This window comes from Typopeltis vanoorti, chromosome 20 (genome assembly GCF_054136105.1).
Source record: "Typopeltis vanoorti isolate ZY-2024b chromosome 20, IOZ_Tvanoo_1.0, whole genome shotgun sequence".
Lineage (NCBI taxonomy): Eukaryota > Metazoa > Arthropoda > Arachnida > Uropygi > Thelyphonidae > Typopeltis > Typopeltis vanoorti.
The window spans coordinates 27002876-27024469 of NC_143568.1; the positions used below are offsets into that span (position 1 = coordinate 27002876).

Consider the following 21594-nt stretch of genomic DNA (forward strand, 5'->3'; position numbering starts at 1 on the left):
TTTACCACTGTCTCCCTTTGTTGACGACTTAGAAATTCACCAGAAAAAATATGGATACATTTTAAAGCACAGCAGTGTTAGTGGTTAAGATAAAACTCTTTGTCTGGAAGAATCTGTGTTCGAATCCCGTTAGGACGCATAGCCTCTCAATCAGAGCTTTTGTTGAAGATGAGTTAGCCGGGTGGCACTTTACTATACTCTCTTCACTGGATGGCGTTTAAAATTAGATCTTAGAGAGTTATCACTGACTGGCTAATAGCAGAGATTGACTGTTCCTCAGGCAGCAGGAAGATATAGTCCTCCGAAAGGTAGATAGGACTAAAATGGCCTCGACTACTCCCTGTGATGAATAAAAGGCTCTAGCGAATTTTATTTATTATTTTCTTACGTGTGGTGGCCGGAATAAGAATAGTTCCACTGCAGCCCATGCATATCGCACGAGGCGACTAAAATGGGTATCCAGGGAGGGTAATGGATGGCAATGCTGTAGTCAATGAAGTTCTAACTGAGGCTCAGCTATTGCTGTTATCCTGCTGCCACGATCAGAGCTCATAGCTCAATAACACACTATCCTTAACGGGGAATATGAAAAGCATTCTTGCTTCGCCCATCTAGCCAAAAAAAAAAAAAAAAATATATATATATATATATTATTTTATAGCATCTCCAATATGATTGTAGCGGTCTTGTCTTGCAACCATGCTAACTGGCCGGGAGAGCACACACAATTTACATAAACAACAGATATTTAGGCATGGGACTGACCATCTAATATTATGATTACTAACAATGCCATCTTTTTCATAACATATTTTCGGATTTTAATAACAACTGCTTCCTTACTTGAAGCAATATTTATAATTCAATTTTGTTTGAAATCGATTATTATTATATGTATATCGACACGTTATTTGAATTTGTTTAAATTCATAACACGTGGTAACTTTTGATATAATATGATTGGTTCTAGGTTCCAATGCACTTATGTAGTGGTGGCTGTGCTGATACCACGTAAGAAAGCGATTGATGTTTTAATACAGCCACGTGGATTAGTTTGATACCAATTTTGATATATTAGAATCGTCTAGAAGTGTGATATATTTGAGAGTAAAGAAAAGAAACAAGCGTTAAAAAAAATTTTTCAACATTGTGAATTTTGGTGGTTTTTGAAGGCGAAAGAAAGTAAGACTTTTTCATTAGTATGCTTGTCAACGTGTTTTTGCTTATAATATAATGTTTTTTCCTTCTCCCAAGAGGCGTGCGTAAAATAGATTACAAATGGAAAAATAAATTAATTTGTGATTTTTTTTTTTTTCTTATGTCATTTCCTAATGCAAACTTACGAGCTTAACACTCCTCTGCCATTGGTAAAAGTATTTGCCTAATATTTCCCTGATCCTGTAGTAGACGTTGTTCCTTTTAGCATGGCTTTAAGCATGCATGAACTCCACTCCTTAGTTTGTTCAGCTAATGCTATATAATGCATAAAAATAATATAAAGAGCTGAAAAAGAAGTGGAATTTTTAAGGGGAAAGCCTTACCGACTTAATCTTAAAGTGAGACCAGCTAATTCTGCTGGAGATTTAAACAAAAGTTATCAGAAGCAGGTGAGCCCAATACTTAAGTTTATCACTGACATGTGGGCATCTCTATAGTGTCAAAAGCTCTGTAGGTGGCCAATACCAACCATTGCTCACACAGCACCTCTCCTCCAACTTAGGCACTGTCAAATCACCTGTAACTATACCTGGTAACCTGTTTTCCCTTTTTCATTACCACTCCCAGGCATTAAGCGAGGGGGGAAAAAAATTAAACACACGCACACATCATCAAATTCCTGACATGTACCATCAAAGGGTGTACAGGATACGATAGCACTTTATGAAAAACTTGATCATTAGTAACTTCTTATCTACAGTTTTCCTCCAAATCAGATCTTATATTTCTATCTTCTAAGGAACGTTTTTCTATATCAATCCACCTATATATATCTAGGTTTTCCTCTGGGTCTTTTTCCTGAAAACCTGGCAGAGAACAATTGTTTTGGTAATCTTTCCTCTCCCATCATTCTGTTTAAGTGACCACACCACCTGAGATTAGCTCTGCTAACAATGTGAAGTTCTTTCCTAATATATTCATTTTTAATATGATATTGCCATTATCCATCTGTTCATCCCCCCCATCTTTCTCATGACTCATATCTGCAGGCTCTAGTCTTTGATCAAGTGTTTTATTTCTAACCTAGTTCTCAGATCCATAAGTTAAAATTGGTTTGAACACCATCGTTTATACAGCTGATTTAGTGTTTTGACTAATTTCTCTCTTATTCTATATAAAGTTATTCAGTTGACTTCTTAACATACCAGCTTTGTTGATTCTGTTGTCTATTTCCATATTTAATTTACCATCTCCACAAAAAAATCATGCCTAAGTAGCTGAAATGTTTTACTTGTTCTATAGGTTCATCATTCAGACTACAGTTGATATTTTCAATGTTTCTGCCTATTTTCATTGTCTTTTTATTGCAGATTTTCATACCAAATTTTTTACGACAGTTATTCAATTTAGTAAAGGGAATCTTGCAGACTTGTACTGGATTTATTCAGAAGTATAATGTCGTCTGCATAAAGTAAGGTAAAGAGCTAAGATTAATATAATCAATTTTGGTATCAGAATTAATACCAGGTTCTCCATTCACAATGCAGTTGATATTTTCAATGCTTCTGCCTATTTTCATTGTCTTTGTCTTTTTATTGCTGACCTTCATATGATATCTATTACAACAGTTATTCAATTTAGTCAGGAAATCTTGCAGACTTATAGTGGATGTATTTAGCAGTATAATATCTGCATAAAGTAAAGAGCTGAGATTAACATATCCAATTTTGATATCAGGTTTAATACCGCTTTCCTTCATAACGTGATCCATATATATAATGAATAACAGAAGGGATAATATACATTCTTGTCTGACACCAGATTTAACATTAAATCATCTTCCTGTACTTCAGTTCTAACTGCTGACTTATAACTCAAATAAAGACTAAGTATTACTTTATATAATGCCCCATTGACACTATGCATCTGTAGTAGCATTTTGAATAGCTTCTCTCCTGACAATTTTTCATATGCCTTTTCCAGATCTACAAAACTTAAATACAGATCTTTGCTATATTCCCATGATTTCCCAACTATTCGTTGTAAAGTGGAAATCGCATCCTGACAGCCTGTATTTGGACTGAATTCAGCTTGTTCTTCACCAAGCTTCCCTTCCACAATCCTTCTCAACCGTTTCTCAAGTATACTTGCATAAATCTTACCAGGAACACTCAGTAGAGAAATATCTTTTGTAATTCTCACATTAAGTTTTATTTCCCTTTTATTATATATGGGTCCTATGAGAGCTCTACTCCAATCATCTGGAATTCATTCCTCTATCCGGGCCTTTTGAACTGTGCAGTGCAGCCACTATAAGACTTTTATACCTCCATACTTTAGCATTTCTGGTCGAATATCATCTTTCCACATTTCAGGCCTTTGATGGCTTTTTCATATGTATTCCTGATTGCATGTCTGCTGAGTTTTTTTACCACTGACTGTTTCAGTTAGCAATTTTTCGAAGTAATTATTCCATACTTCAAGGATATCTTTTTCTCCAGTTTCCATGTCACCTTTATCGTTCTCTAATTCTTTTTACAGTACTCTTTCCTCCATATCTGAGCTTCTTCAACAACCTCTGGAATATCTTGCCAATTTCTTGATATTTTTATTTTTATTTTTAAGTCTTCCCATTACTTTTGTTTAGCTAGTTTTATCCAGTGTTTAGCTCTCTTACGTTTGTCTCTGTATTTTCTAAGAGCACAAGTTGACTTATTTGCCAGGAACTTTTGATATGCTTTCTTCTTTTCCTTCATTGCCTGTTTAACTTCCTGTGTCCACCAGGGAGTTCTGATTTTTCTATTCTTGCAGACAACTTCACCACATGCCTCTCTGGCTGAATCAATGTTTTCTTCGGGGCTTGCCACTGAATCTCCAAGGTTTGGTTCCTGTTCTCAAACTCTTTCATTTTTTCTTGAATAATGTTTGTGTATTTTAGTCTACAGTTGACATCTGAGAGCTGCTCAACTTTATTTTGCTTTAAAACTTATATTCTTCTTTTCAGTATGAAATTCAGTTTTATCATGCTGAAGATTAAATGGTGATCACTTCCAATTTCAAATCCTCTGTACACTCTAGTATCCTGCACCAGGGAGAAAACATCACCATCAACATATTTCTTGCCTCTTCTCTCTCCCTGTGAATTTGTGCACATTTTTATGTTGGAACATGGTGTTAGTAATAACCAGTCCTAAACAGAAATTCGACAGGTATTTGCCATTATTATTAGCTTTGACTAAGTTTAACACACGTGAACCACAGTAGTAGGATATTTTATTACCTAAATATTTCATCCTAGGTATCTTAGGACATCATCAGTACAGTAAGGCAATACTAGGAATGACAAAAGAAAGGGTGCGTACGTACAAAGGAATCGAAATTGTGTGCAGTGGCGCGTTGCAGCCTGAACTTAAATTAAATTGAACTAAATTACTTAAATTAAAATTAATTACAGTTAAGTTATTATTTTACACAATTTTGTGTGACAATTTCCCATACTTTAGGGATAGCAAGAACATCATTGTGGTTTAGATTTGGTCTGTGGAGTAGGGCTTCAGCACTTTATATAAAGAAACGTTCATATTTATATGAAGATCTGTGTAGAAGTTTTGTCTTATTCCAATGGATCTTGTGGTTTGGGTTTTCAACTCCGTGTTGAGCAAGGCCTGATTTATGCGGTTTGATAAGGCGGATGTGGTCTTGATGTTCCGAAATGCGTTTAAAAACTGATCTGCCTGTCTGTCCAAAATAAGAGAGTTTACAGGAGCATGGAACCAGGTAGTAGCATAGGTGAGAGTTTGTCTTTAGGTCAGGGTAACAAGTTTTGGATCTACTTGATGGGTTTGTAGGTGGCAGCAAGATTGTATTTCTTCATAATTTTTGAGAGCCGTTCAGAGATGCCTTTGATATGAGGTATGGGAATCCTATGGGATTGTTCTTGTTTAGGTTGAAGTGCGGAGAAATTGCTGATGATTTTTTGAGTTGTTTTGAGATTGTAACCATTTAGAGTGGCTGTATTTTTTATTATTTCCAATACTTGTTTTAGAGAATCCTCAGAGGAGCATAATCTGTGTGCTCTGGTTACCAAAGATTTAATGATGCCAAATTTTTGAGAGGGATGATGAGCTGAAGTATTGTGAATGTAGCAGCCTGAAAATGTCGGTTTGCGATAGACAGAGGTGGAGATGGAACTGTCTTCTTTTCTTTGGATGTGTAAATCCAGAAAGGGGATGCCTTGTGGAGATTCTCTTTCTAATGTAAATCTGATGTGTGGATGAAGAAGGTTGAGTTTTTCTAAAAACTGAAGTAGCTCTTGTTCGGAATGACTCCAGACTGCAAAGATATCGACATATCATTGAAGCCAGAGTTTTGGTTTGGGTTTGAATGTGAGGATTTTTTCTTCTAGGTGTTCTATAAACAGATCTGCCAAGTTGGGTGACAACTTGGCAGATGTTTTTTTATTCTTATTAGCTTACTATTATTAGCAGATTATTAGCTTTGCTCTTTAATCCAAATTTTCCAAAAATATTTTTGTAAGTCATTTTTTATTCTGCTATTTAGATTCCTAACAAGAACCTACTTTTCATTGTGTCAGTTTCTTTCTCTAAAGCCTCAAAAAATTCTCCAACTTCTACCTTAGTAGAACCTTCTGTGGGACTATAGGCACAAATAAGTTTCATTTGTCTAGTTCCCCATTCTGATATTTGCTCACATCACCCTACTTGATATTGCCTCTCATTCAAGAAGATTAGCCTCATGTTTAATGTTGAATACTATTGCTACTCCTTCTTTTCCTTGATTGTCATTGCCTGAATATAGCATTTTGTATTTATTGCTCAGAAAGATCTCGCCAGTTTTTGTCTTTTTTGTTTCATTCACTCCTATTATGTCGATCTATCCAATTCCTCAGCTAGTGCCATTTTTTTGCCATTTAGGCTTCTTATGTTGATAGTACTGATCTCGACGTCTGGTGATGTTGATTTGGGATGTGTTTTAGGATTCCAGTAGCTGACTTTTCACTGTTTGGCCTGGTTCCATAGCGAAAACAACTGAGGGCTTTGTTTAACTGGGCGACACCCCAGCTAGCATGAAATTCTGTCATGTTGTACCATCATTTTATATTGTGGTTTGAGCCAATAATAATACAATTTGGTCAACTAAATACCAAATTGCCAGCCCATTATCATTTGTTCAATATCCAGGTGGATACCTAACAGGATGCACCACAAGAAGGTGAGGATTGGGCATTAGGTCAGAACCCCTGGTTGGATCTCCACATTCCTTTAAAGGCTATGTGGAAGTCTCCTCTCAGTTGTACAGCTTTGACCCTTAAGCATCCCCATACATGTGTACATGTATGGGGGTGCCTCATTCTTTTCCTTTAATTCTTGCACAGATATTTTTTAAGAGAGAAATCGTAATCCTGAATAGTTTGGATATTGTCTTTTGACCCATTAACCTATCGTAAGTTATTTACCTCGTGATATTGAAGCAATGCAATTCATCCTATTCAAAAAAAATAAAAATAAATAAAAGTCAGTGATCAAACTATTATTCAGTTACTATTACCTTTCTCTCAAACAATGGAGGCAGTTTCTGAGAACTTGCTACATTTCTCTTAATGGAGAAGGTCATCAGTAACTGTTTTCTTCATCTCTGGATACAAGCTGTGGGAAGTTTGAAGAAAATCAGTTGGTCTTGACGTTTCCAGGTCAGTTGATTAAACCTAGTATGGAAGCATGCTCACCATATGATCTGCTGTATGCCCTCTGGTAATTCACTGTATCATGGCAGGTTGCTTATTTTGGATTCCTTGTGAATGCTTAGATATTTTATAATCTATAATTTTGCCTGTTTTTTTTTCCTATACACTAATGACCTTTTCTTGTCCATAAATCTTATCCATAGCTTTGTAGTGCAAATGATTTCAGTCTGTCTTCCTTAACTATTTTCTTAAATTTGGATAATTTTCCATTCTTAAGTGTGATAAGATATATAGCTAATTTAGTCAAAACACTAAATTAGCTGTATACAAGACAGTGTTCAAACCAATTTTAATTTATGGATTTGAGAACTGGGTTAGAAATAAAACACTTGACCAAAGACTAGAGACCACAAATATGAGAGTCCTGAGAAAGATTAGCAGGGTGAACAGATGGCATCAGTGGCGATGTCATATTAAAAATGAGGATATTAGGAAAGAACTTAATATTGTTAGCATCCAGGAATGTGTTAGCAGAGCTAATCTCAGGTGGTATGGTCACTTAAACAGAATGGGAGAGGAAAGATTAGCAAAACAACTATTCTTTGCCAGGTTGGCAGGAAAAAGACCCAGAGGAAGACCAAGATATAGGTGGATTGATACAGTAAAAAGTGCCTTAGAAGACAGAAATATAAGATCTGATAATGTTGGAATCTTGATAGGTAACAGATTGATTTGGAAGAAAATTATAGATAGGAAGTTAGTAATGGTATAAATTTTTCATGCAGTACTATCATATCCTGTACACCCCTTGAGGATACATATCAGGAATTTGATCAAGTGTGACAAGGAGATCAAAGCTACTGAAATGTAGTTCTGTCTTCTTTCCCTCAAAACAAGAGCTTTCTTTCTTTTTACATTTTGATAATATCTAGATCTCCAGACAAGATTGCATTTTTCTTCTTGAGCTGATTTGCATCACAACTAACCTTTTCTGGTACAAACACTTTATTTACACTCTCATCAGCTTCTTAAACTTGTGTTGATAGAGCTCAGTACATTACTGTTCACTTCTATAATTGATAACTCCATATAAATCCGATATCCTTTTAAGCTTGAGATGCTATGGTGGCACACCAAAAATCTTTCTATAAATTATTATTGCATGAGGTACCTCCATGGTGTCCTGAAGGCTCATTGCAAAGATACAAATCATCCAGATTTATACTACTACTTGAACTCATTGACAAAATACTCACAACAGACCTTGGAAACAAATTCACTCATTCATCACTCTTAAAGCAAAAAATCTAGTCCTCAGTACCTTACTAACCATCCTCTGTCTGGATTTCCAGGAATTACCTATTCTGCCCCTTCTAATCAAGTGCTGAATCAATCCTGTAAAATCCTCTTAAAGACTTAAATGTTTGTTACATATCCTTTTTCACCCATCAGCTAACTTTTGCAACCCACCAACTCAAGCTATCATCATAGGGAGCATTCCACAGCTCCAAGAAACCAAGTGACCTGAGAACAGTAACAATGGCTGTATCAAAACTTTATAAAGAAGAATAATAACTTCCTTATCTCATCTTGTTGGTATGATTTTCAATAACCAAGTAATCCTATGAGTTACTCTCCCCTTCTCCCCTCAACTCAGCAGTATGCTCTCTAAACTTCAACTCTATCTACCAACATCTCTAAATTCCCTGCTTCCTCATTTTCTTGGAATACTTTTCTGTCAATGTGGCACATGGCTTATAATCTTTTCATCCCAAAATGCATAACTTGACAATTTTCTACATTAAACTAGCATCCCTCAACTTTTGCACATACTGTCAGTTTATTGAAATCATTCAGCAAGCTCTCTTCATTGCCTTGATTATCCATCATGCTAACCAATTTTGTATTAGTAAACATTTCCCTTGGAATCATTTTCTATATCATTTATGTACAATTTAAGCCCCAGTTGTCCAAGCACGGAGTCTTGTGGCACACTGTAAGTCACTCCATATACCATGGTATTTGTCATTCGGTTTCATATCACTAGTTTTTGTCACTAGTTTCATATCTATCCCATTTGTTCCAGTTTGCATAAGAATTCTCTGTGGTATTCTGTCAGATGTGTTTGCAAAATCCAGCAATATCACTGTATAGCCATTCCCTTTAATTAACTCAATCATCACTATTATTAAAAAGTTAAATTAAGGCATGACCTTCCCTTCTCAAAGCCATGCTGCTTTCCATAAAACATATTCTTATCTATCCATTCCTGAATTCTTTGACCAACTTTTCCAGTACCACTCCCAAGATTCTGATTGGTCTGTAATATGCTATTTCAGACTTGGAACCTTCTTTATGCAGTTGAAATTTTTTGGCTTCCTTCCATTCTCTTGGAACTTTATACCAGAACTGAGAGTCAAGTTAAACAGCCTGGTCAGATGCAATGCCATTTCCTTTGCATATTCTAGTAATTTTTGGACTGATATCCCATGGCAGTATTTGTAGTGGGATAGTACAATATCGTACCTCTAATTCATCTTTTTCCACCTCAGTTCCTGATACATCTGCTACAATGGTATCCTTACTTGGATTATAGACCATTACAAAGTAGTCACTCAGTAACTTAACAATTTTGTCTACTTCTGTCACCTTGCTGTCGGCCCTCATTAAAGTTATCCTTTCATAGTCATTCTTCCTTGCCTTGTAGCGAAAGAACTTCTTTTGGGATTTCCTTTGGCCTGCTTGGCTAATTTCTTAATCTCATTTTGCTTTCCTTATCATGCTAGTTACCTTTGTACTGAGCCTTGTACTGCTAACCTGCTAACTGATATTGCTTCCTTCAGATACCCCTTTGACCATCTCCCATCCACTGCTAACAACCTTTCCTTGCAAATTCTTATGCTATGGTATTGTTTCAAGCTGCTTTCTTATCATAATCACCTTTCCCTGTAGTTCCAAATACCCCTTAAGTGAAAATCTCTGAGGTTTTGCAACCTCCCATGTCAAGACTATAATCACTACCTGCAATCTGAGATAATGTGGCCCACATTGATTATGGACAGATAACACTCAAAATCCCAAGTCTCCTTCTTTACATGCTATTTCAGGAAATTCTTTCTTGATGTGATTTTCTTCCTTCTAGTCTATCTCTGTAGTTGAAGTCTCCCATAATTACCCTACCACATGCATTGTGCTAATTTGTTTATGCATATCTTTTACATCATCCCTTCGATCCTCTAGCACAACCACGCACACTTGATCGCCTCAAATGAACTGCCATCCATACACCTGTCTTCCTGATCTCTTTTTGGACTGCAGTTCAGATGCATTAATCATCTGCATTAACTCTAACCCTCTTTCATTTTCTCTATCCTCCCTGAAAATACCCTACCACATGCATTGTGCTAATTTGTTTATGCATGTCTTTTACATCATCCCTTCGATCCTCTAGCACAACCACTCACACCTAATCGCCTCAAATGAACTGCCATCCATCAAATGAACTGCCTGTCTTCCTGATCTTCTCTTTTTGGACTGCAGTTCAGATGCATTAATCATCTGCATTAACTCTACTCCTCTTCCATTTTCTCTATCCTCCCTGAAAATACCATATCCCTTATTCTTGATGGAACTACATAATCAGCTGTAGCCAAGCCTCACCAATGCCTATAATTTTTGGTGAGGTTGCATCAGCTAATACCAGAAACTCCTCATTATTCCTGATATTTAATATACATAAACTGTAATAGCACCATTGGCCCCAAACTACCTTTTACACCTTGTATTAATAGGTAGTTTGGGAGCATTTGAATTTCTCACATTTAAATACTTTTCAAAATCAATCAGTCTCATTAATTGCTAACTCTTTTCTCACAGTCATTATGATCTTCCATAGTTATTTTCATGGATACTATTGGAAGTTTTTTTCACTTGGTTAAACTATAAATTAAAGATACCAAGAAATTATATTATTGGTTAAATCCTTTATTTCAGTATAAACAAACAAAGTTTGCACATGAAGTATCTTCACAACTGCGCTACTTGTATATAGAGGCATGACTTCACATCAATTGCCTTAGTCATTAGCCTCTATAAGTAGCCCAGTTATGAAGATACTTCATGCAGATTTTCTTACACTTGGATAAAGGATTAAACCAAAAATATAATTTCTTGGCATCTTTAAATTATATTTCATGGAAAATGTTTGTAATCCTGGCCACTATATAACTGTGGATATTCTATTAAATCTATGCAATGCTGCTTTGCCTACTCAAGGTTAATATCTGTTTGATTCATCCCTGTATTCTTAGACCTTCACAAAATTAGTACAGATCTTCTGAGTTTTATTCATTACTTTCAATGAACATTTGCTACCTTTTGCCAAAATTCTTAAATCTGTATAGTGGCATAGTTAAGCACAGACAAACCATTACACTTAATTACATAAGATGTTTTTTTATGAAATGTTGATTAGAACAAACAATACAGGTTATCTTATATATATTTAGTTTAATCCTTGATCCAAGTGTAAGCAAACAAAGTTTGCGCCTAAAGTATCATCAGGACTGCAGCAACTCATGGCAAAGGTGGACTGACTTCACATCACTTGCATTAGTATCCCATAATACAAAGCACATCTTGCAGACATGTGTAATGCTATGCATTATGGGAACAGGCCACTACCCAAACTGGTTTCAACCTTTATTGAGGTCTCTTCAGTGGGAGCCAGACCCAGAGGTGATACCAACGTTGAAGCAATACAGAAGTTATATTTCCATATACGAGTTGTCAAAAGGTGTTGCACCTTATTATTAAATTACTCTGGATTAGAGAAAGATGTTGGAAGTTTTTTCACTTGGTTAGACTATAAATTATATATTTAGTTTAATTAAACTAAATATATAATTTATAGTCTAACCAAGTGAAAAAAACTTTCAAATACAGGTTATCTGATGGAGAGTTGCCATGGGACTGAAGATGCATGTATTGATAGTATATCTTTCATGTGCATGTATGTAGATGGTTGTTTATGTAATAATATAGTGATTGTATAAATAATTTTTTTTTCTTAAGGAAAAAAAAAATGCAAATGCTTAGTGTGTTGTGATATTCTGTATTCAGCTCTTTCATTTCTGCAACAGCTTAATTGCCATCCACTTAATGAATTGTTCTGAGTTAAGTCCTATTTGTGACTTCACTGATTAGAAAGTTTAAAATGTGTTTTAACTTATTTTTATTATAATTCAGGCCTTTGTGGAGTCAAAAGACTCATTGTGGGAGGTCCTTCCTAGAAAACACAGTCTATCATACCACTCCTTGAACTCGTTGACAGTTCGTGCTCTCACCACTCTTATCAGGCAATGCATTCCACTGTTCAACCATCCTGCATGCAAAGAAACCACTCCTCACTGTCTTGCTCACAGCTTCCTTTTGTAACTTCCAGGGATGGCTCTTCGTCATTGCTCCTTCTAACTGTTACACCAAGCGAAGAACTCCCCAGTGTCAACCTTGTAACTACCTCTCAACAGTTTAAGTCTCAATCATATCACCTCTCCTTCTCTGCAGTCTACATTCCCTCAGTCGATCCTCATTATTAACATTGTACAGTCCTGAAACCATCTTTGTTATCCACCTCTCTACCATTTCCACAGTTAATTTATCCCTTTCAAATCCAGGAGACCAAATTTGAGAACAGTAGTCCAAGTGTGGTCTGATCAGGGCTTTATACAATGGAATGAAAACTTTTATCTCTGCAGGTCAGCGTCCTTCTCAGTATTGCAGCAATCCTATGGGTTACCTTCACTACCTTTTTGCTATATGTTCCCTGAATTTCAGGTTTCTATTAATCATCACCCCCAGATCTCTTGTCCTCCCTACTTCCTCCAGTACAGTTCCTCCAACAGAGTATACTGCCTCCCATCAATGTATCCCAAACTTCAAGACAGATAGCCAATCCTGAATCCAGTTGACTAACCTGATATCTAAATGTGCTGCAACTTAAATATTTTGCTGCATTAAATTGATACTCCAGTCATTTACCCATCTATCCAGTTTATTGAAATCCTCTTGCAGGGCTGCCACATCTGCACTATTACTAATAACCCTTCCTAGCTTCACATCATCTCCAAACAACTGAATATATCCCCTTGCAATCCATAGATAATGTCATTGATATAAAGGTTAAAATATACAGATCCTAGTACTGGTCCCTGTGGGACCCCACTCGTAACCTTCTGCCTCCTTGATACTGCCTCACCATACACAACTCTCTGATACCCATCAGACAGCCAATTCTGAATACAGTTGAATAACCTGACATCCTAACCCATGTGCTGCAACTTAAATATCAGCTTATCATGTGACACCATATCAAATGCCTTTGCAAAATACAAAAAAAGATAGTATATGCTTTCCCTCATCAACTGCTCTTGTCATGTTATTATAAAAGGCAATCATATTATTCAAACAAGAGCACCCCCTTAACAAATCCATGTTGACTCTCACAGATTATGAGGGTAATGTCATAACATTACCCTCATCTGCCCAATGCTATATATGGTCTCTCACTAATTTCTCCAAGATCTTAACAACTACTGATGAAACACAAACTGGTCTATAATTTGACAATTTGACACTTCCAGTGTGCTACCACCCTTATGCAATGGCATTATCTTGCCTTCCTTCCATTCCTTGGGGTCCTTTCACATAGCAAGACTTTCATTGAAAAGCCATGTCAACAGAGCTGTTAGTTCTTTAGCATGTTCTCTCAAAACCTGTGGCGAAATTCCATCCAGTCCCACAGCTTTATCGACATCCAGAGTACTCAGAATTTGAAACACACTCTTCTTGCACCTCCAAACCTCGAGCCTGCCCTATCCCTCTAGTATTAAAACATACTTCTCCAGGATGACATACATAGAGTGACTGATGCAGAGGACAGTGGAGTTGTTCATTGAACAACTCCACTGTCCTCTGCATCAGTTACTCTGTTCCCATTTTTATCCAACAATGTCATTCTTCCACAATCACTTCTCCTCCTACTGGCCACATAGCTAAAAAATTCCCTAGGATTTTCTTTGGATCTTAGTGCCAATCTCTCTCATGTTCCAATTTTGCCTTCCTCACTATACTAGTCACTCTCCTGTCCTGAGTCATATTCTTCATCCATCTGCTCTCCATCCCTCTCCTTATATCTCTTCCATAATCTCTTTTTCACCTGCAGTTTCCTAAGCACTAATGATATCTCATCCTTCCAATTCCTCCCTCCATGGAACTGCCCCAAGTTGATATCCAAGACTATTAAAATCAGCTGCCTTATAATTCCACATATATTCCCTTTTCTTTGATACTCCTGCATATCTTTTCATCTTGCAAGTCAAAACCACATTGTCACTCTCTTCAACTGGGGGAAGAGATGTCATCTCAGTTATAATCAGCTCTTTTGATGCTATGACTAAATCCAATACACTTGAATCTCGTGTTCCTTCTATTACATGTTGCCTAAGACATTTGTCCCTCAGGAATTCTAGAAATTACTACATGCATTTTCCTCTTCCCAATTTATATGTCCATAGTTAAAATCTTCCATAGCAATCGTTCTTCTTGCACTTGCCAAGCTCAACTGCATAAACATCTCCCACTCCTCACCCTCTGTGCTCCTTGGCTTGTTGCAACATCCCACTAAATATCCTGTTTTGCCTCACACCTCTACCTCACACCATATGCTTTCAAAACCATTGGTGTCTCTGCCCTCCAAATCCTCTACTCTGCGAGACATAAGTCATCACTTATCATAAGCAGTACTCCACCACCACCATGTTTTCCCTTCCTATCCTTTCGAAATATCATGCATTTAATATTCTTGATTTGAGAAAGTAGCCTACATCTAGTTGCATATTTAGCTACTTTACAACACAGGGAACATTTACATTTTCTTCCTATGTCATGTATGTTACAACATGTATTTACATGACATGACATGGGAGCATAGATATGTATACATGCTACAGTATGTACATATGTCTGTGTGTGAGAAATATCTTTAAGATCTGGTGAACTCCTTTTGAAATTTTCAGAATTCCTGAAAAACTCATTAGAAAATGCTAAATTCCATTGAACTTGGTGTACAGGATACTGTGATATTACTACATGAGATATTTATATTACTAACTTCCTATCAACTGATTTTCTTCCAAATTAGTTTTACCAGGCATGACTTCAATATTATCAGATCATATATTTTGGCCTTTTTAGGTATGTCTGACTGCATCAGTCCATGGATCTTGATCTTCCTATGGGTATTTTCCCTTGCAATTCTGGCATCAAACACTTGTTTTGCTAACCTCTACTCTCTCATTCTGTTTAAGTGACATACCACCTGAGATTAGCCCTGTTCATGTGTTCTTGAATGCCAACAATGTCAAGTCCCTTCTTAGTATCTTACTTTTTAATGATTCTACTGTCCATTCAGTTAGCCTAGTGACTATGCACTTCACAACCATATGCCTGGGGAGGGAGTGTTCTGTGTTCAATTCCCCTAGACAACGTGAGGAGCTTAAGGATCTTTCTCAGCCATAGCCAAGTTAGCCGGTGTTGAGCGTCGACAGCAGGGTTCCCCTGCCCCCGGTTTATCTGGGGTTTTTCATCCCGCAAGTAGACAAACCGGCCCAGCGAACCCATAGGCTACAGTCATAGGATATAGTACTTAATCCCTCATTAAGGCTCAACCTTAATCTCAACATTAGGGTGGTCGAGGAGTTTGCGGGGGGGGGGGGCACCACACAAATAAATGATTCTACCATAGTGTTGTATATAGTCTCTCAAAAAAAGACTGGACCCATCCAATATGAGAACGCTGATATTTGTTCTCCAATCTTTGAACATTTGTTTTTATTTCTAACCCATCTTTTGAATCCAGTCTTTTTTGGAGGTGGGGGAGAGACTGTATACAACAGTATGGAACCTTTATTAACAGTGAAGTGTAACATATGGATGTAGCCCATTAAGAAAATTCTAATATCAAGTAATTTTTTTTACATGTTTGCCTATTATGCAAATAAGCTGTTATTTAATGACAGTTGTATTTTCACTATGTCTAAGATATCTGAGATATATGTTTTATTAACATTATGGTATACATTGTGCATATATACTTGTACAATAAATTTTATGCTTAATGAACTGAATCATAATATATTAAATTTGTTCTCATTCCAAAACCATCATGCTATGAAGAAACTATCCCTTAATATTTAGTTTTCTTTTCATATCCTTTTAATCTGCAATTTTTGTTGCGAGCAAAGAATTGAATACCTGCACCTATTGTTTTACAAAAAAAAAAAAAAAAAAAAAAAAAAGCACTGATTAGATTCGCAAGTTAAAATTGGTTTGAACACCAACTTGTGTACATCATCTGCTTGCTAAATCTTATGTAGTATTGTCAATGTTTTGAGTAATTTCTCTCTTATTCCATATATATATATATATATATATATATATATATACACACACCTCTGTCCAAAAAGAAACCAAACTTTTTGAAAATAGAAGAAACTAGTGGTGCCACCTGACCTGTTGTATCTTTTTGTTGTCGAAAGCAGCAACCTTCATTAGTGTTGTGTCAACTGTTTATGACATTTGTTTCATTAGAAGCTGAGTTATAGTGCCAAGAGTGACAGTGTGTTTTGAAGAATGGTTGGAAAATGAGTTTCAAATAACAGAGAGCTGCGATTGACTTTTGTGTTAAACTTGGTAAAAGTTTTATCGAAACACATAGAATTCTTCAAAAAGCATACGATGATGTATGCTTATCCCGTACTCGAGTTTACGAGTGGTTAAGCGATTTCAAAGTGGTTGTGAGACGCTTGAGGACGATGCTGGGCTGTCCAAAAACTGGACTGAGCGAAGTTAATATCCAAAAAGTGTGCGATTTCATCAAAGAAAACCCAAAATCGTCAGTGAGATTGATTGAAGATGAATTGGGGATTCCAAAATCAACTGTGCACAACATTTTGACTGAGAGTTTGGACCTTCATAAATTGAATTCGCTATTTGTTCCCCACAAGTTGATCGACGACCAAAAAATGTATTGAATTGAACACTGCAGGGACCTTATTAAAACTGCTCGGAAGGACTCAAACGTCCTTGAAATGATCGTTACTGGTGATGAAACGGGGTGTTTTGAATATGATCCCAAAACAAAGCGCCAGAGTGCTGAGTGGAGACCACCAGAAGAGGGGCATCGAAAAAAATCGCTTGGAAAAGTCAAAAGTAAAGATAATGCTGATTTGTTTCTATGATTCCAAGGGCATTATCCACAAAGAATTCATTCTGCCTGGCAAAACGGTGAATGGTGAGTTTTATCTCTAAGTTTTGAAGCGATTGATAGTGAGAATTCATCTCATAAGGCATGAATATCATGATGCAAGCAGCTGGTCACTTTTGCACGATAATGCACCATCTCATCGTTCAAGCATTGTGAGATAGTTTTTGAGCAAAAACCAAGTTTGTGTGTTGGATCACTTGTTGTATTCACCTGATTTAGCACCCTGTGACTTCTTTCTCTTCCCCGACTTCATTTGCTAATGAAAGGAAAGCGATACGACACCATTGAAAACTTTCAAGCAGAAACCTCCTTTCGAGTCATCAGAATTCAAGGAGAACTGACCTACCAGTCCAGAACTCGGGGGGGGGGGGTGCCATAGGGGGTCAAGGGGGAAGAGTCCCCCTAGTGTATATATATAGAGAGAGAGAGAGAATACTATGAGAGTTCTACTCCAGTCATCCAGAATTTGACCTTCTGACCTTATTTTAAATTATGCAGTAATTTAGGAGGCCATATCTACTTCACCTGCTTTTCCATATTTCAGGTTTTTGATATTTTTTGTACCTCAAGTACTCCTGATTTCATTATTGCCCTTGAACATTTTAAGTCACTCTTGTTATTTCTTGGTCATCTAGCAGTATTTCCAAGTAATACCTTTATCTTTAGTTTTCAATGTCATTTTTATTCCTTCATTTTCAACAGCCACATTTTGCTTCTCTCCATATGCCAGTTTTTCCATGATTTTTGTTTAGCTACTTTTACACACTGCTCAACTTTCTTACATTTTCTCTCAGAGCATTTGCCAGTTACTTTTTGAGGACTTCCAGTATTCTTTTTCTCACTGGCCTCTGATTGAATCAGTGTTTTCTTCAGTCTGCCACTTTGTTTCCATGGTTTGGTTCTGTTTTTTAAAACTTGCATTTTTTTTTCTTGAGTAATATTTGTATTTCATAGAAATTCAAATATTATTGAGGTTATTAGTCATGCAAATATTAGTTTTATTCAAGTTTCCTAAAAATGCAAATATTATTCAAATACATTTTATCTAGAAAGCTGCTCAACCCTGATTTTTTTTTTTTTTTTTTTTTTTTTTAAACACACTTTTCTTTTCAATATGATATTCAATTTCATCTTGTCCAAAACTAAATGATCACTTCTTATTTCACATTGCCTATATGTATATACTCTGGCCATCCCAAACCAATGTGAAATTGCTATTAACATACTTTACTTCATGTCTCTCCTTGCCATGTGAATTTGTGTGGTGCATGTTTGCGGGAACTTGGTATTAGTGATAACTAGTCCTGTTTCAAAATATTTCTGTATGTCTAGTATTCATTTCTTTCTTTTCAGTTCTGCTGTTAAGATCTCCAAGGACTAATGGTTTTGTTAGCCCCCCCCCTTCTCTGATAACTTGAAAAATTCTTCCATTTTGTTCCTTTAGTAGAACTTCCATGAGACCATAGCCACAAATAAGTGTCTGATTTCAGATTTTGATGTTTGCCTATGTGATACTTTACTTGATATTGCCTGCCATTCAAGATTATCCTCATGTTTAGCGTTAATTTCCATAGCTACTCCTCCTTTTTCCTGTTTATCACTTTGAATATAACATCTTGTAGTTATTTAGAAGAAAATAAAAATTTAGAAGCAGTTATGTTATGGTCTGTAATATCTCTAGACATTAATACTTTTTTTTTTTTTGCAGAATGATCACAGATGTCCAACTTGCAATTTTTGCCAATCTCTTAGGAGTTGGGTTATTCCTCTTAGTTGTGATTTATCACTATGTTGCTGCTAATAATCCTAAGAAACCTGACTGAAAGTATAATGGTGAGTGTCTCAAGTTAACTCTTCACTATTAATAATTTTTTCCTTGTTTCAGAATTAAAACATTTCTGGTAGGATTATGTAAGCCAGCAAAAAGAAAGCTTATGAAAAGTTTTTTGAAGTCAAATTGTATTGTTTCCATATTATACTTAATGCGTGATAAACCAATGTGGCAGAATATGTGATGCATCTATTTTTATAGTGGAGGAAGGAAGGTTTTTTTTTTAAGAGCAATCTGAAGTAAAGTGATGTTCTTCAATACACAGCACATTTCATTTCCACTACTTGATAATTTGATGCCTCATTCACCTTGCAGGTTGAGGATCATTCGGAATATTTTTATAATGTTTGTAAAAGTTCAAACTGTTTACATTAATTTATTTTATTATTTATTTATTATTATTATTTTTATTTATATATATCATTTACGAAATCCTAGTAATTTTTAAGATCAACATGCATTGAGCTATTTAATAGCTCAGCTGAAGTCTTATTAACCAAAACATCGTGCATCATCAGTGTCTTAAAACTTCTCAGAATTACTTATTTTGTTTCTAATTCTTTTTAAGCTATTTTATTTCCAACTGGTCTTTTTTTCATGCACTGTATAAAAATGTTACTTTTTTCCCCCCAAATTCAGAATAAGTGAATTCAAAAGAACATTTGTGACATAAAGTGGACTTGGATGCAGAATATTTGAAAAGGGAGATGGAGCAAAAAAATTTTTTCTGTCCTCTTATAATGCTGTAGACAAAATATTAAAGGATGATATCAATAAATTCAAATATTAACTGGCTCTAAAAAATTGTCCATACTTTGCGCCTTCAGATTATTATTGGTAGAAACAAAATGATTCCAGACAGATTGGAACCAGATTGATTGATAGATTGATGGAACAAGCTTCCTACATCTGGAAAAAGTGACCTGTGATGAGTCATCAGGCAGATCAGAATTAGTAGTAGCTGTGAACATGTTTAAAAGCAGTACTTCTCCAACTTATACAAGCCTGATTCGATCTTGCCTTTGTGGGAAGAAAGTTGCTCGAGTTGGTCTTTTTAGGGTCATTGCAACATAACCAATTTTGAAATGATTTACATAATGCTTCAAATCTTCTTGAATTTATTTGATCTCAAGGTGAGCTCTGGAAGAATGCAAAATTAACAGTAATGTTTTCACAATTCTACTGGAATGTTTTGCAGTCGTGGATAAGCCCCCCCCCCAAAAAAAAAATCACCCTACCGATGCAGGCTATGTTTTAAAGACTGTATTATTTACAGTTTTGCTGTGAATGCTACTAATGAGTAGAGATGTCTTAAACTGTTATCTTGAATTATTTTAAGATTATAAAATTTACCTTTTTTTTTTTTTTCTAGGTTTATCATGTCAGCATCAGAAGAGTCTTTAGATAATGCTTGACTTTTTTTTTTCCACTATGAGTTTGTGCATTAAAATACATCTTTTGTAAATAAATTTTTTCACTGCCTGTAGTGGTCATTTTTCAACCATTTTATTACACTTAAATGAAGAAATACTGTCATATGGACATTTAAATTTGAACAAGGAAGGAAATGATTATAGACAATAAAACAATGATTCCTGTGTAGTTCAATCCTTATCACAAGAACTGCATCTGAACCGCACCATTTTTTGGCATTTCATTTGTACAGTTTTGTTGGGAAAACAATCCAAATAAAGCTGAAATTTAAATGCTTATAATTTTAATAGAGGTTCTAAATAACAAATTTCATTAAATGACAGAAATATTGTTGTTAATTCAGATTCTTTTACCAATTTTGTTTCCTTAGGAATTTTACAGAATATTAAGATTGTACAACAAAATTAAGTTTACATTATTACTTGCTTCTTAAAAACTCATAAATTAATTTTACTTGTGAAGTCTTCAGTATCGTCACACACCTTATATTTTGGCCAAAAATACTAACTGCATCAATCCAGTTAGATCTTTATTTTACTTTGGATCTTTTCTGCTATCATTACCTCCAAACCTGTTTTGTTAACCTTTTCTCTCCCATTCTGTTTAAATGATCTTGGATTAGCTTTGCTCACACATTCATTTGTGTATGCTAACAATGCCATGTTTCTTTCTAGTATCTTTTTATTTTTAATTATTGTTTTTCAGAACAATCATATCTATCTATGGTTTAGTCATTTATCATCTATTTTATTTGTAATTCAACCTTCAGATCCATAAGTTCAGAACAATTTTAATATTGTTGTATGCTGGATAATTTTCTCTCTCGTATTTCCTATGAATTTATCTGGCTCCTCACTATATCAGTTTTGCTTATTCTATTTCCACATTTAGTTTGCCATCTTCACTAAGAACATTAAGAATATTATCTAAATAGAGTATTTTATTTGTTTTGTAGATTCTCCATTGAGAATACAGTTTGTAGTTTCATAGTGTCATCATCATCAAATTCCTGCCATGTACCCTCAAGGGGTGTACAGGATATGACAGTACTACATGAAAAAATTACATTATTACTAACTTCCTATCTACGATTTTCCTCCAAACCAGTCTGTTACTTGTCAAGACTCCAACATTATCAGATCT

General features: G+C 35.6%; 1 protein-coding gene across 1 annotated transcript; it reads left to right on the top strand.

Annotated features, from left to right (window-relative positions):
• The first annotated feature begins 976 nt into the window (after nucleotides 1-976).
• On the top strand, nucleotides 977-20499 carry LOC150095296 (dolichyl-diphosphooligosaccharide--protein glycosyltransferase subunit 4). The gene is made up of 3 exons (XM_090410491.1): nucleotides 977-1182; nucleotides 18895-19019; nucleotides 20390-20499. The coding sequence occupies exon 2, from the start codon at nucleotides 18896-18898 to the stop codon at nucleotides 19007-19009; it is 114 nt and encodes a 37-aa protein (XP_090266617.1). The 5' UTR covers nucleotides 977-1182; nucleotide 18895; the 3' UTR covers nucleotides 19010-19019; nucleotides 20390-20499.
• The last annotated feature ends 1095 nt before the right edge of the window (nucleotides 20500-21594 follow it).